The 16,915-nt window shown below is 40.8% G+C and overlaps 2 protein-coding genes across 3 annotated transcripts in view; one reads left to right on the forward strand and one right to left on the reverse strand.

The window, feature by feature from the left end:
- Positions 1 to 10,610, forward strand: part of PDIA6 (protein disulfide isomerase family A member 6) — a 121,294-nt gene extending 110,684 nt beyond the window's left edge. Inside the window, 3 exon segments of the mRNA XM_030198863.1 lie at positions 4,527 to 4,579; positions 4,582 to 4,622; positions 10,438 to 10,610. Coding sequence (XP_030054723.1) covers positions 4,527 to 4,579; positions 4,582 to 4,622; positions 10,438 to 10,506 — 163 coding nt within the window. The 3' untranslated portion in view covers positions 10,507 to 10,610.
- A 2,794-nt stretch (positions 10,611 to 13,404) lies between these two features.
- Positions 13,405 to 16,915, reverse strand: part of ATP6V1C2 (ATPase H+ transporting V1 subunit C2) — a 120,843-nt gene continuing 117,332 nt past the window's right edge. For both annotated transcript variants that reach the window (XM_030198864.1, XM_030198865.1), the window contains 2 exons: positions 15,885 to 16,014; positions 13,405 to 13,822 (listed from right to left, as the gene is read on the reverse strand). In XM_030198864.1, the coding sequence (XP_030054724.1) occupies positions 13,727 to 13,822; positions 15,885 to 16,014 (226 nt within the window). In that variant the 3' untranslated portion in view covers positions 13,405 to 13,726. The remainder of the gene's footprint in view (positions 13,823 to 15,884; positions 16,015 to 16,915) is intronic.

The following is a 16,915-nucleotide window of genomic DNA, read 5'->3' on the forward strand; positions in this document are numbered from 1 at the left end:
TATGTTTGAGAGAGAGAGAGTGTGTGTGAGTGTGTGAGAGAGTGAGTGTGTGTTTGAGAGAGTGTGTGTGTATGTTTGTGGGGCTCTGAGTTCCATGACCCCCTCCATCCCTCTCCTCCCCTCAGAGTTCCAGGCCCCCCTTCCGTCTGAGGTTTCCTGTTTGCGGAAGGGCGGGACCAGAGGCAGAGCTGAGATATCTCTCCCACATCTTCCTCATGAAGACCAAAGCAAAGAATTCATTTCATCTCTGCGCTGTGGCCTTGTCTTCCCTGAGTGCCCCTTTTACCCCTCGGTTATCTAGCAGTCCAACCGATGTTTCTGCCGGCTTCCTGCATTTAATATACCTAAAGTTTTTACTATGTGTGTTTGCCTCCAACTCAATCTTCCTTTTAAAGTCTTTCTTTGCCTTCTTTATCAGCACTTTGCATTTTCCTATTATTTTCAGACGGATCCTTCTTCTGAAGGATTTTCATTTAGCTCTAAAATATCTTCTTTCACCTCGCTTTTTAACCATGCTGGCTGTCGTTTGGTCTTCCTTTCTCCTTTTTTAATACACGGAATATATTTGACCTGGGCTTTCTGGATGGTGTTTTTGAACAGCATCTACACCTGATGTAAATTTTGACCTTCACAGCTGCTCCAGTAAGTTGTTGTTGTTTTTTTTTTTTTTTTTTCTTCACCATTCTTATTTTATCACTAGTAAAAAAAAAAAGGCCCGTTTCTGACACAAATGAAATGGGCGCTAGCAAGGTTTTCCTCGGAGTGTGTATGTTTGAGAGAGTGTATGTGAGAGTGACTGTGTATGAGAGAGAGAGTGAATGTGCAAGTGTGTGTATGTGAGAGAGAGAGTAAGTGAGTCTGGGTGCGAGTGTGTCTATGAGAGAAAGTGTGTGTGAGAATGAGAGTGTGTGCAAGTGCGTATGTGAGACAGTGTGTGAGAGAGAGAGTGTGTTTCACACAGGTACAGTGTGTGCGAGAGTGTGTGTGAGAGACAGACTGTCTGTGAGACTGAGTGTATGAGACCAAGAGAGTGTGTGAGTGACTGTGTGACACATAGTGAATGTGATATAGTGTGAGACACAGTGTGTGAGAGAGAGAAAGACATTGACTGTGAGAGAGAGTGTGTGTGTGACAGAGATACCTCCCCCCCCCCTCCCCCCCCTTTCTGGTGTCAGGCCCCCCACTCTCTCTCTGGTGTCTGAGCTTAACTGTGCAGGACGCTGAGCTCTGGCTGTACTTCAAGGAACTGACCAATCCTCTTTAACAGAATGCACCTCCAACATTCTGAAGCCGAGAAACCTCGTGTGGTTGGTCGCTTCTGCTTGTGACGAACCCGGAAGTACGTGATGTCAATTCAGGAGATGGATACAGAGAGCAGGAATGCCTCAGCCATGCAGTCAGCTTCAGAATGTTGGAGGTGCTAATGTATTGGATTTCCTGTGTGTAATTACTCCAGAGCTTATATCAAATCTGATCATGTTATGATCACTGTTATCAAGAGGCCCCAGCACCATTACCTCCTGCACTAGATCATTCGCTCCACTAAGGACTAGGTCTAGAATTGTTCCTGCTCTTGTTGGCTCCTGAAAGCAGTCCTTGAATCCATCAAGGAATTTCACCTCTCTAGCATGCACTGATGTTACATGTATCCAGTCAATATCGGGGTAATTGAAATCACCCATTATTTGTTAGCCTCCCTAATTTCTAATAACACATCTGTCTGTTCATCCTGACCAGGTGGACAGTAGTACATTACTATCACTATCCTTTTCCCCTTTACACATGGAATTTCAATCCATGGGGATTCCAAGATGTTTGTGTCCTGTAGAATTTAGTCTATTTGATTCAAGGCCCTCCTTAACATATAATGCTACCCCTCTACCAATTCGATAACCCTATCACTGTGATATAATTTTTATCCTGGTATGACAGTGTCCCACTGGTTATCCTCCTTCCACCAGGTCTCAGAAATGCCTATATATCTATTTTTTCATTTAGTACAACACATTTCTAACTCTCCCATTTTGTTTCTTAGGCTTCTGGCATTCGCATATAGACTGTTTGTTGTTCCTGTTTACATCTTGCTCAACAGTTGACAGTAATAATGTGCAATCTTGAAAATCTGTCTGCTTTTTATTTAAAGACACTGGCCTACTATGCTCTCTATTGCAGCCTTGCTATCGGGATGCCCTTTCTTCCCTGTTTTGGTGATGTCTTTGAATGATACCTTATTCCAAAACATGTGCTTTTGAGCGACTGTCGGCCTTCACCCAGGTTCTAGTTTCAAAGCTGCTCTATCTCCTTTTTAAATACCGATGCCAGCAGCCTAGTCCCACCCTTGTTAAGGTGGAGCCCATCCTTTTGGAATAGGCTCCCCCTTCCCCAGAATATTGCCCAGTTCCTAACAAATCTAAAACCCTCTTCCCTGTACCATTGTCTTGTCCACTCATCGAGACTCCAGAGCTCTGCCTTAGGCCCTGCATGGGAAGCTAGCATTAGATGCCTTCCTCTTGCATTGGGGGACGGGTCTTCTGTATGCATATCCTCTCATCCCTCTTGTGGGGAAGACTTTGCTGAAACTCAAGCAAGACCACAGGACCATGATCTTTATTGCACCTTACTGGCCACGGGATATCTGGTTCCCTCTTCTGGAGTTGTCCTCCGAAGAACCGTGGAGATTGGAGTGTTTTCCAACCCTCATCACACAGAACAAAGGATCTCTTCTACATCCCAACCCTTCAGTCTGGCCCTCATGGCCTGGATGTTGAGGGCTTAGAATTTGCTTCTCTTGGTCTGTCAGAGAGTGTCTCCCAGGTCTTGCTGGCTTCCAGGAAAGGTTCCACCAAGGTTGCTACTCTTTTAAATGGATTTGGTTTGCCACCATGTGTGAGGGGAAGGCCCTAGATCCTATTTCCTGCCCTACACAGACCCTGCTTGAATACCTCCTGCACCTTTCTGAGTCTGGTAAGACCAACTCTGTAAGGGTTCACCTCGGTGCAGTTAGTGCTTATCACCGAGTAGAGGGTAAGCCAATCTCTGGACAGCCTCTAGTTCGTTTCATGTGAGGTTTGCTTTTGTCAAAGCCCCCTGTCAAACCTCCGCCTGTATCATGGGACCTCAACATCGTTCTCACCCAGCTGATGAAAGCTCCTTTTGAGCCTCTGACTTCCTGCCATCTGAAGTACTTAACCTGGAAGGTCATTTTCCTGGTGACTGTTACTTCAGCTCATAGAGTCAGTGAGCTTCAGGCCTTAGTAGTAGATGCACATTATACTATTTTTCATCACAACAGAGTAGTCCTCCGCACGCATTCTAAGTTCCTACCAAAGGCCATGTCAGAGTTCCATCTGAACCAGTTGATTGTCTTGCCAACATTCTTTTCCTGACCTCATGCCCATCCTGGCGAGAGCACCTTGCACATCTTGGAGTACAAGCGAGCATTAGCCTATTATATGGAACGGACAAGGCCCCACAGTCTGCCCAGCTTTTTTGTTTCTTTTGATCCCAATAGGATGGGGATTGCCATCGGGGAACCATACAATTTCTAATTGGCTGGCAGGTTGCATTTCTTTCACTTATGCCCAGGCTGGGCTGACCCTAGAGGGTCATGTCATGGCTCATAATGTCAGAGCCATGGCTGCATCAGTAACCCACTTGCGGTCAGCCTCCATTGAATAAATTTGCAAGGCTGTGACGTGGTCTTCAGTTCACAAATCCACATCTCATCACTGCCTCGAGCAGGATACCCGACGTGATAGTTCAGGCAGACAGTGTTGCAGAATCTGTTTGGTATCTAGAATCCAACTCCACCCCCCCCCCCCCCCCCCCCCCCCCAAGGCCCATTTTATTCTATTCCAGGCTGCACTCTTACTCAGTTTGTATATAGTTTTAGGTTAATCTGAGTTATGTCTTCGCCGTTGCGAGGCCCAGATGTCCAATGTTTGTTTGTAGTGAGTCTGGATGCTAGGGATTCCCCACTTGTGAGAATAAATAGTCCTGCTTGTCATAGGAGAAAGCAAAGGTACTTACCTGTAGCAAGTGTTCTCCGAGGTCAGCAGGCCTTATATTCTCACAAACCCACCCATTTCCCCTTGGAGTTGTCTCCTAGTTACATTTTTATTTTTGCTGTAGTATCTAACTGTGGGAGACACGCCGTCACGGCGGGTGGGAAGGCACATGTGCATGTGCGATGGAGCATGTCTTGTTCTCAACAAAGCTCTGTTTTGAGCTTGTTAGATGTTTCAGACCGGGCAATGCAGCACCGCGTTACCCACTTGTGGGAATATAAGACCTGCTGTCCTCGGAGAGCACCTGCTTACAGGTAAGTACCTTCACTTTATGTAGCATCTTTTAAGGTTAAGGATACTAAACCACAGAGCTCTTCAAAAAAATATTCCTGCTGTCACAGCTGGGAGATCTAGAAGGCTGACTTGAGAAAATAATTGTTTAATATGTATGTTTTTAGAAAACCATGCAAAATACTCTAATACGAATCCATTTTTAATTGATCCTCATGATCTTTTCAGGGAGCTGTCTTTTGGCCGTGGATCTACTTTGCCAATAGGAGGAGGAGCTCTCCCAAAATCAGTACTATAGAACCTTGGGATGGCAAAGATGGAGAGGTACAGTATCACTAATAAAACAGCTAATGAGACATTCAAGGTAGTGGCACTCTGCTAAAATCTGTATGGATCTGGTTATGATACTCATGCTTCACTGTAGCACATCCATTCGTGAATACTTGTGTCTGACTATTCATGTGAAATTTTATGCATGGCAAACTGGATGAAGATGGAAATTAATACAGCTTGTCTTACTGAAAAGTAAATTTTTAAAAAGCATAAATGCAGCTGGATACTTTGCAGTCTAGGATTCAGAGGATGCCTAGTACTGAGATGGCTGGCGCTGGTCACTTTCAGATGCTGTATTGAATTATTTTGCACAAAGATGTGAGGTATTGCTTATTCTACTTGTAGAAAATTGTTGAGTGATTGGATATGGGCTTACAGTGCTTGACTGGATATCCTCTTTTGCAACATAATTTCAGTTGTGAGTGAATGGAGATCTATCGGTTCCTCAGAAAATAGGGATTGAGGTACTGCAGGACTCAGCCCAGTCTCCATTGTTTGGTTTCCTTTGGCTTTTGGGTGCACCAATCATGTGCTTTGGTTTGGAATATTATCCTTATGTGCAGTTAGTGGTTCCTTGGTAGGGAATAGAGGACATGTTATGCAGAGTGTGGATCATTGCTTGAGTGATTGGTTTCATAAGAGTTGTTTGAAGATTGGTGTTAAGAAGGAAGTATTATAGGTGAGGTCAGGGATGGAAGCGTCAAAACCTGTCATTAAATACAGCAGAGTTGAACTGTGCTGTCAAAGACAAGGTTAGGTCCCTTGGAGTGAAGTCTGTGGGAGACTAATCAGGAAGATCATGCTTGGGGTAATTTGTAAGGTATATAATAAATTGAGGATGATACAGAGCAGGGACATTCCCCACACCCGCTCCCCAGGTATCCCCAAAACACCACAGCCAAGAACAGATATGCATAGGGAACAGTTTTGGTGCCTGTGTCTCCTTTATGCCCTGTGCAGCCATACCGCTCACACAGCACTTGATAGTGGCCTTGATACGGGGTTTACAACCCCATATTAGTGTGTCTGCTCTATAGGTGGTGATGAGAACACTTGTTTTATTACATTTGCACTGTTGTAATGCTTTTTTTGATGGGAATGCCTGGTAAACCCTTTAAAAAAAAACTTCAAGTCTTGTGGAAATGGAGGTGGAAGAGGGCAACCCTATTATTTGTTTTGCATTGGCTTCTCATGGAGGCCAGGGTGAAATTTTAAAGTTTTTTGGTGCTTACCTTTTGGGCATTGTGCGAAGGGTAATCTCAGTGTTTGGTAGCTAGACTGAAGAAGTACTGCCCTGGTTGGATGGCGGTGGATGACTGCTTGTTGATTGTGCCTTCCATTAAGGACGTGTAAGGATGTGTTGGAGATCTCAAATGTTTTCAGTTATGGCACATACCTTGTGGAATGAGATGCTTAAGATGGTTAGTTTGGAATTACATCAGAAGGTGTTTTATAAATTGATGGATTTTCCCGAGTTGAGAGAGGCTGAAAGTTGGAGGAGATAGTTCATCCCCTATCCCACTGGTCTACAAAACAGCTATCTAGGTGTTTGGGATATGTTTAATGTGTGTGTGATTGTGTAAACTGCATTGATCTTACCTGTTCTGTATTGAGGTATAGAAGCGATTTTAAATAGGTCAATAATGTGCACATGTAATATAGATGGTACTACTACTTATCATTTCTATAGTGCTACTAGACGTACGCAGCGCTGTACACTTTGAACATGAAAAGACAGATAAACAGGACAAATAAGAGATAAGGGAACAATCCACAATTCCAGGAATAACATGTATAGAATGTTTGTACATTTGGGAAGCTTGCCAGGTGCCCTTGGCCTGGATTGGCCGCTGTTGTGGACAGGATGCTGGGCTCGATGGACCCTTGGTCTTTTACTTATGTACTTGTATAAGGTAGGAATGATAAAATATGGGTGAACAAGTGAGTAAGGGTTAGGAGTTAAAAGCAGCATCAAAAAGGTGGGCTTTTAGCCTAGATTTGAAGACGGACACAGATAGAGCTTGACATACCGGCTCAGGAAGTCTGTTCCAGGCATATGGTGCAGCAAGATAGAAGGAACATATTCTGGAGTTAGCGGTGGAGGAGAAGGGTGCAGAGAAGAGATTTACCTAGTGAACGGAGTTCCCAGGGAGGAGTGTAGGGAGAGATGAGAGTGGAGGGGTACTGAGGAGCTGCAGGGTGAATGTACTTGTAAGTCAATAAGTGGAGTTTGAACTGTATGTGGAAATGGATAGGGAGCCAGTGAAGTGACTTGTGGAGAGGGCTAATATGAGCATAGCGATTCTGGTGGAATATAAGTCATGCTGCAGAATTTTGAACAGATTGAAGAGGAGAGAGATGGCTAAGTGGGAGACCTGAGAGAAGCAAGTTGCAGTAGTCTAAGCGAGAGGTGATAAGAGTGTGGATGAGGGTTTTGGTAGAGTGCTCAGGAAGGAAACGGTGAATTTTGGTGATATTATAGAGAAAGAAACGACAGGTTTTAGCAGTCTGCTGAATATGTGCAGAGAAGGAGAGAGAGGGGTCGAAGATGACCTCAAGGTTACGAGCTGATGAGACAGGGAGGATGAGAGTGTTATCCACAGAAATAGAGAATGGGGAAAGAGGAGAGGTTGGTTTAGGGGGAAAGATAAGTAGCTCAGTCTTGGTCATGTTTAGTTTCAGATGGCGCCAAGACATCCAGGCAGCAATGTCAGACAGGCAGGCTGATACTTTGGCCTGGATTACACTGGAGTCATCAGTGTAAAACCATGGGATGAGAGAGTACCAAGACAGATCCCTGAGGTATACCAACTGATAGTGGGATAAAAGCGGAGGAGGATCCGCCAGAGTATACACTAAAAGTACGATGGGAGAGATAAGAACAAAACCAGGAAAGAGCAGAGCCCTGAAATCCAAGTGAGGACAGCGCATCAAGGAGTAGGTGGTGATCAAGTTGGAAGAACTGTGTTTTAATGTTACTATAGGTAGTGTAATGATGTGGAGTGGTTAAAATGTCTTTTTAAAGAAATGTTCAGGTTTTTTGTGTTTGCTGTTATGTAGATGACAATAAAATTGTTTAATTGCCTGCAGACTGCCTTTACATTTGTGCAAAAATTGGTTAATCAATTTGGTTAACAACAATAAAAATTTAGAAATTGGTTATGGAGCAAGAGTCAGATTTCCTGAGGTGAAAAAATTCCAACTGAATTTTAAAACTAGTGTAAGAACTCTTAAAAATGATGAGGCAATCCCTACTCAAAGCTTAGTTTATTCAAGACAAACAAATAGAACAGATAAGAGGTAGTTTCCATGTATTATGGAAATGATTAAAACAACAAGGATATTAACAGGCAAATAAGGGGTTAAGATTTAAAAGCAGCCTCAAAAAGGTGTACTTTTATCCTGGATTTGAATAGGGCCAGAGACTGAGCTTGACATACTGACTCAGTCTATTCCAGGCATAAGGTGCAGCAAAATAAAAGGAACAGAGTCTGGAGTTAGTAGTGGATGAGAAGGGCACAGATAACTTACCAGATGATCGGAGTTCCTGAGAAAGGGTGTAGGGAGACAGAGGAGAGGAGAGATACTGAGAAGCTGCAGAATATCCTTTTTCTTAGAGGTGAAAATACATGCAGTGTTAAAACAGTTCATGTTCTTTTACTTGCATAGAAACTGAGCAGTAGTACTGTCTGATTCACTCAAAAATTTTTTGATTCGATTCACTTAACTGAAATATAGGGCCCATAGCCTCAGACTTATGCTAATATTATAACAAAGTAACACAAACAGGCAGCACTAATTGAACATTTTAAACATTCTAGAAAGCATTTGCAATTACAGGTTAAACTGCACCAGCCTCTACTTCTCTAAAATTCCTACACTATCTCCACAGTTATTATTCAGTATTAAAATTAAGTTCAAAACAAAACCCACAACAAAAAGGGCCCTGTATGAATAAGTAGGACATATCAAATTCAAATATGTTTTCATAAAACAGTTAATCCTAAAGCAAACATATTTTGCCAGAGGAGACCAGGAACCAAAAACACCATGCAATCCAGCTCAGTTGCTTGAGCCTGTGGGAAAAGGGCCAGAAAGTAAAAATATTCCTGCTATTAAGCTGCTTCCTTCACCCAAAAAGCAGACAAACAAGAGCTTCATTATTTTTTTTTTTCTTAAAAAAATCTTTTAACACAGAACAACAAAAAAACACGTAAGGACTGGATAAAGGACAGATCTTCTGCATGAAGGAAGCCCTTCCTTCATTATTCAGTAGCTCTCTGTGAAATAATAGTAATAAAAAAAGGCAAGTGCTTTTTATAATATACCGCTGCATTCCACAAAACAAAAGGAGCAAGTTCCCATATGCCGTATTTTTCTTTTAATGCAGTCCATTGGTTTTCTTATATTTTGTCCTTGTGATTTATACTGTTCCAAAATTGGAACTAGTAAGACAGAATAATAGAATTTAGTAACATCCCAAAACTTATTAACACTATAATTGTGTTTGCATTTGACGTCAATTTGACGTCTACTTGGTTAACTTCATCTATATACAAACACACAGCTAGAAGACAACGATTAACCCCCCCCCCCCCCCCCCCCAAAAGAAAAAAAAAGCATGCCTTTTACAACCAGACTTGAAGAAGAAATAAATATATATCGCAGAAAAAAAATCTCTGCATGGAAATAACATGTGCTAGGGTGTCCCTATAACTAGCTCGTCCAAATGACACACTGATTACGATTTATAACAAATTACTCTACCTATGAAAAGTTATTCTGTTGTTATACTTCCTTTGTGTATATCCATTTGCTGCACAAGCTGGTATGGTTGAAAATATAAGTGAGATTAAATAAAAATGCTACCAACAGTAAAGAACGATAGCATGGATTCAGCAGCTTGGTGACAGTGGGAGGGAGGTGGGATGAATTGACGAATCAATTCGTATCGTGAATTGGACAACACTACTTCATAACACTGTTCAGAAACTCATTTATATGCATATGTGTTCTTGCTTTTACAAAATATATAGACACTTGCTGGCTGTCCTGTAAGAAAAGCATTTTAATTGTGTTGCGTTCAGTTAATTGTCAATTTTTGGTGTGTTAACAAAAATAGACTTTAAGGAAAGAAAAATCTGTCACTGCTGGCTGAAGATGGAATTTACTTATAGCTTTTCTGACCAAAGAGTATATTTTAAGAATGCATAGTTTTGGATCCTTTTCAGTCTGGAATTTGGAGGATACCTAATACTGAGACAATCTTGCTTATTGTGTCATACTATATTTGGCATGAAAATATAAGATGTTGCTTATTCTGCTTTTGAACAGTTGGATTTGGGAGCAGACTGCCTCTCAAGTCTCCCAGAAAGGCAATATAAATATTGATTTTAGATCATGATGATGTGACAACTGTAGCAGATTTTGTCATTAAGGCTAAGGCATCTTCTATAATATATAGCAGGATCAATTTCTAATTATATTTGTGGAATAACTAAAAAAGAAAAACAGTTGAGCATAAATTGACCAAGAGAATCACTTAAGCACAGCTCTATCCTTAGTCCTGCACAGGCACATTAGCCATAGGTTCTGTGTGTGATGCTTCACATAAGACCAGGCTGGGCTCAGGGCATAAGGTCCCAGTGGAACTGGTGGCCTATTCTAGCTAATTGAAAATGAATGCAAGTCTATTTAAACAGGATAAGTATTAACTCTTAGGTGCTTAAGTTTCTTAAATACTGTTTAGTTTTATTATACATTTAGTTTTGTATTAATGGCTGATAAATTGTTTCCTGTTTCACAGCTGCCTGCTGAAGATGATATTGATCTGAGTGATGTGGAGCTTGATGACCTTGAAAAAGATGAACTCTGAGGTTATCTTTTTAAAACTTAAAGGTTTGGGGGTTTTTTCTTGGGGGAGAGTGCAACAGGCTGATGCAGCATCCTGTCAATCACAAGGATTCATCAGTGGCTTAAGAAAAGAAACGTAGTTGCCTGGCAAGTGGGATTGCATTGCTGCAGCATGGAATTGTGGACCTCTCGCAAGAACAATAGAAAATTCTATGAATTGTTGCATCAGTGATTTTGATTGTCTTCTGCATAACAAATAGGCTTTGACAACAAAACTTACTGTCTTATCATCCTTTGTGAAGTTTTCAGCCTTTTATTTCTTCACCATGTGTATTTTGAATGTTTTCTTGACTGTTACGGTAACCAGTTTTGACATCTGATTTGATTTTTCCTGTGAAATTGGCCATCTTTGTTTCAGTTCAAGAATAAACATATTTTTGACACATTTTGGGGTTTTTTTTTCTTTCCAGCAGCAAGGAAATGAGTTCAATCCAAATAGTTTATAGTTCAGGAAGTAATGCCATTTTCTTAGGCTTTGGTACTACCAAAAATTGTATTAAATAATTCAGTTGATAGTTGGAGCAGATACTTTTTTCTGACCCACAGGATAGTTTCAACCACACAGTGAGTGATGTAAATTTAAAGGTGCAGCTGTATGGAGCATTCTTACAGTTAAAGAAAAGCCTAGAAGGTTTCTTGTGTTTTTGAATTCTTAAGCTCTCTGTCCCATAGAGTACCCGCAGCCTTTTTTTTATCCACAACTAGGACAGATGTTTGCCTCTGAGGTACATCTCTGTGGCAGCTTCTGTGTTTTGAAAAGAACCAACTCCTCCTCTAGTGCAGTGGTTCCCAAACCTGATCCTGGAGGCACCTCAGCCAGTCAGGTTTTCAGTATATTCACAATGAACATTCATGAGGAGGCAGTGCACCTGCTCTCATGACTATTCATTGTGGATATTCTGAACACCTGACTGGCTGGGGTGCCTCCAGGATCAGGTTTGGGAACCACTGCTCCAGTGTACCAGTCATGTTTATATGCAGTTTTCCTTGTTGGGCTCTAGATCCCATGAGTGTTTGATTTTTGCACCATCATCTTTAATTTTGCTCTGATTAGAATTTCTCTTTCCTTTCTGATATGCTTTACTTCAAAGAAGAAATGTGCTTGATTTTAAAATCTGCTAGTGAACTGAAATTTGAGCTAGATAAATGATGTGGGAACACATTGAAAGCTGTGTGACCTCTTTTAAACATTTTTGAATCAATTCAGTGTATCTTTGAACCTACTGTCAAAATTTAAACACACTGGGCCCGATATTCAGCTGATGGGCAGCACTTGCGTTGTGCGCTGCCGGCAGTAAACCTGGATATTCAGTTCTAGGCCGTTTCCGGCAACCAACATTGAATATGCAGGGGGGGGGGGATTAGCTGCTAAAATGTTAACCACCTAACAGTTATCTTTTTAATGGCTAAAAATAGGACAGTTATTTATGTGGTCCTATTTGACCACTAAACTTGTCTGGTTAGGGCACTGAATATTTGGCTCCTAACCAGATAAGTCACGTGATATAGCAGGTCATGCGCTAGTCGTTAACTGGCAATATTCAGCAGAGTTAACTGGCCATCTCCTGCTGAATATTACCAGTTAGGCGCCAATATGCTATTTAACCAGACAACAGCCATGTGTGGGCTGGTTAAATAGCTTTGAATATTCGGGGGAGGGGGGGCTGTCTTTTTAAGGACAAATATGAAACCAAGTGTACTGTTATGTAAGTAAAAAAAAAAAAAAAAAAAAGTAAACCAAAGATGTTAATATATCTGTGCAGAAAAATAAGATCACAATAAACTAGCTCCTTATATACATAAGTGAATAGATGAAATTTACAGAACAGGAGAGCTTGTAAGGCAAAGAAAACCAATAGGTTCTGTTTGAGCAGTGAACAGGGTATGTGAGGAATTCAAATAAGGTTATAGAGAAGAATGTAACAGTTGAAAAAAAGGCAGGATGGTACTATGGTGTGACACTTCCTTCAGGTAAAAGCACAGATCATGTGAGTTGTAATGAAGGTATGATAGCAATACTGATTTTAAATCATGGTGGTGAGACCAAGAAACAGATGGCTTTTCCACCACTATACAATAGCATAAATACATTTCATCCACCACTTTCTGGACTGCATCTTACTTTGAGCAGTGGCAGAGCCATGATTAAGGGATGGGGGGAGTTCAGCACCCCCCCCCCCCCCAAAAAAAAAAAATGATGCACTGTCTGCTAGTTTGTCTTGCAGGTTCCCCAAGCTCTGCCAGCAGAAGCCCTCTTCCAGCTGATTCTTGTTTTCCTGAGGCACTGTTCTACCTGCTCTGCCCCCCCCCCCCCCCACACCCTTGCACACATGCTTTTTAGTGAAATTGAGCATGTGAGGGAGGCTCACCACCCCCGCATGCATGAAAACTGAGTATGCACAGGGGGCAGGCAGCAGTTTGGCTCAAGAAAACAAACATCAGCAGCAGGAGAGCTTCCACTGGCAGGGATTGGTGACCCACAGACAGCCCATGTATGTGAGGTTGTGTTGAGCAGCAGGGAGCTGGGGCAAAATATTGTGTGACACCCCCCCCCCCCCCCCCCCACACACACACACACACACATTGTCTTCATGCCCCCACCCCCCTAAAAAAAAAAAGAAATCTGAGGTCTGGTTATGCACCTGCTTTGAGGCCTGCTACTCTCATATTGATAGGGGCCTAAAGATTGGAACATTCATATGGAATAACCATGAAAAGTTTAGGCAAGTGTTTGCAGCAGTGGCCAACTTCAGATAGCTATGTAAAAATGCTGATTAAAGTGTTCAACAATTTCATATGACAGTGGAAAGACTGATGTTTTTATTTATGTTTAATTAAAATTACACAGCATAACAGGATGTTCATTGAAACATGAATTTTATTTTACTTGTTTGAGTTCTGCAAGTGAAAATACCTTTCAAACACAAACATATTCTATATGTTAGCATAATATACAAAAAAAACCAGCCTAAATATAGCTATTATGTTTATGCTCTTTCTGAAGCAAAAAGGTCTTCTACCAGGATGAACATGTCTAGAATGTGATTTTTAGAAAATATACAACCTGTATTCTGCAGTAGTATCTTCCATAATCTGGCTGAGGAGCAAGTTTTTAATTTTAATATGTAGCATGATCCAAGTTTGACATTACAAAACCAAAACAGTCTATGATATGTAACATTTTAATTGTAATCTAGAAGGCTAAGCTCAATCTTGAAGCAGACATAAGGATAGTATTCTTGGCTGCCAAGATGTAAACCAGGAATATCCAAAGTGGCCTACAGAAGGAGATAAGAAATATATACTTAGTATTGTGCTCTTAAGTTCAATATTTAAATTTGTGCTCTTCACATCAATACTCCATTAGTGGCTCCCTCAATGAAAGTGTTTTTTCCATTGAAATAGAAGGAAAAAGAAAGGCCCAAGCGTAATGAACAACCTTTTCTTAGCCTACTTTCTGAAGGAAAGAAGACATGCGAGATTACTATGTGTGCATGTGCCCTCTATCAAATTTTGTTATGGTTGTCAATATTTTTTATTCCCACATTTTGACATCTGTAAGATAAGTTCCATTAGTTCTGCATGGAATGTTATCTTTTCTGCTAGGAACACTTTCACCTGCTGCTTCTCTGCTTCATAAATAGATCTGATGCTCTTCAGACCACAATAATTTGGTCCCTTTGTAATTGTGAATGAGGTACCTTTACCATGTGATGGCTGTCTTGTTGGCTAGATCCTGCTCCAGACCATGTAGCCATGTACATAGGATTTTTACTATGCAGTAGTTTACTGTATATTAGCTGTTAGTGTGGACCTGTACAAATGGCTAGCATGAGTTAAAGCCTGCAGTAAATGCTTAACATAAACATGCGCCTAAGTTATTCCATATGCATGTTTTTTTCCTTGCATTTGCATGAAACGTATATTAACCTTTTAAGTGCATTTGTAGCAGTGTCTTTTCTATGCTACCTGTAAGTATAATTTAGTGCTGATTAGAGTGTGATTATATCTTAACCTAAATGTGGTGTATATTTTTGTTGAGGCTTCAGAATCCAGACTAAGATATATGCTGGATTTTCACTCATTAGCCTGCCACTGAATGTGACTCTCACTCTGAGCCCCTTCTCACTCAGTGCCAGTGGCCTGATCCTGAACATACTGGTACAAGTCTAAAATGAGAAAAGGCCCAAGTGACTCATCAGATAATGAAATCTTACTACTTTCTGCCTGTAGTGGCTGATTCACCTAGCTTGAAACAAATCAGCACAGCTGGGTGCAAACCAATTGAGAAGCAATTTTCAAATGCAGAGAAGGTGAGTTTAGGACTGTTAGCAAAAGAAAAGTGAGCCCAATGTCTGCTATGTTTATTTCTTCCTTGTATGTGGTGCTCTTAAACTATTAATGGTTATCAACCTGCCTGTCTCAATTTCTGTGTACAGTATATGCATGTATGTTTGTCCTCCTGTGTCCTTGTTTGTGCCTTTCTCTGTCCACAGGTAGGCAAAGTAGCTCTGCACTTGTGCCCAGATGCAGCATACACCAACAATTTACAGGAAGGAATTTCAGAATTGGATCCCCATGCATATTTTGCCTACCTTGCTTTATTCCCTTTTGCCTGTAGCTGAAAGTGTATGTGCTATGAAACCTGTGCAAGTACTTTTTACCCACTGCGTAGAGGGCATTTTCACATTGGGAAACTTACCCAAGTAAGTCCTTAGTTAGCTAAACAAATTCCTTTGAAAACTGCCCTTGTATTGTTTCCACTTCATCTACATGAGCCCTGCCTAATACTCTATGCTGCTATAGGCTATGACTTATTTTGAATACATGCTTTCAAAGGCACCAAAAGACACACATTTTATGTTGCTTCTTTAATTTCTAAATCGATATCCTGTGGACACAGTCTGAGAAACCTCACTGTTTGGCCTTCACATTTTGAGGGAGGTAAATCACTCTTTAAGGTGGCTCACCCTTGACATCTTAGAGGATAATGATTTTAATTGGGAAGGATCTTACTTGGACTATAGCAGTGGAAATGCCCCATTATTCCTTTGAAGTGCTTACCAGGTCGTCTTCTGCTATACCAAATAGGGTGTCTGTTCTCCTCTGCCTCCCCACTCCCCATGAATTTCAAGAATCCCTAGGTGCTATGAAATTGCATTAATTTTGAAAAGAGTCATGAAATAGTCTCCTAAAGAGAAGCTGTGCAATAGTTAACAGATTCTATGTAGAAAAATAAACTGGATGTTAAGATTACTCTAGTCTGTACAATTTGTAATGTCTTCAGTCGTGCGATGCATAAACTATATGTGCAGACTACACTGATGTGTGAATACTTACATCCATTATATTTGCTGCCGCTGCTTCATCCAAGTGTTTAAAAATGGCATTTAGAACATCTCTTAAACGTTTAGTAGACTTTTTATTGGGCTGCAAGAGCACTGTTTGGAAATTCACAGGAAGTCCATACCTTTAACATTTAAAAGAAAGTTTTATATTAGCTCACAATGCCAGTGCACAACTTTTACTGGGCTCTCTGTTGGTTAAACTGCATGTCTTCTCACTAAAGCCCAAATTTTAATGTGCTCTCTCACTTCAGAAAAACCTAAAATAACCACTATGCTGCCCAGTTTGCAGTGTTCCAGCTAGGATATTGGCTTTGGCTGGTGAGGCTCGAAGATCCCCACCATACACTAAGGGAACACCACTAGGTTTTATATCCCTGCAGTAAGAGAGCCTGTTGACACATTTAATGATAAAAATGACACTTCTAATTGTGTCAGTTTAGGTTTTATATTTACCATTCACAAAGGTTGTTTTATTAACATTACTAACTGCTTCATGCTATAATCAAGACCCCCATTTAATTTGATTTTTTTAAAGATTTACTTTTGTGCAAACAGTATATGACCCCTTTATACCCATCCATCCTTCTGTTATGTTATACTTAATTTCCTACTTTACATAACAAAATTCTGTGTTACCTATTACTATGTAAGCCGCATTGAGCCTGCTTTTAGTGGAAAGTGCGGGATACAAATATAAATAAATATATATACTGTGTGTATTTATAGGGTTCCACTTATTTTAGGCAGTTTGCTTCTAGATTAATACTTATGTTTTTACACACATCTGCCAATATTAGATTTGATTAAGCGCCATACATTTTGTTTTTTTGAGGGTTTTTTTTTAATTAAGATAATCATGTTGCATTCATTAGGTTTTTTCTTATTTAAATGGTGGAAGATTTTTAGGGATGTCTGTCACCCTTAATTTATGCTATGTCCGAAGCTTTAAACTACTATGTAAGCCGCATTGAGCCTGCCATGTGTGGGAAAGCGCGGGGTACAAATGTAATAAATACTACTACT

This window comes from Microcaecilia unicolor, chromosome 3 (genome assembly GCF_901765095.1).
Source record: "Microcaecilia unicolor chromosome 3, aMicUni1.1, whole genome shotgun sequence".
NCBI lineage: Eukaryota > Metazoa > Chordata > Amphibia > Gymnophiona > Siphonopidae > Microcaecilia > Microcaecilia unicolor.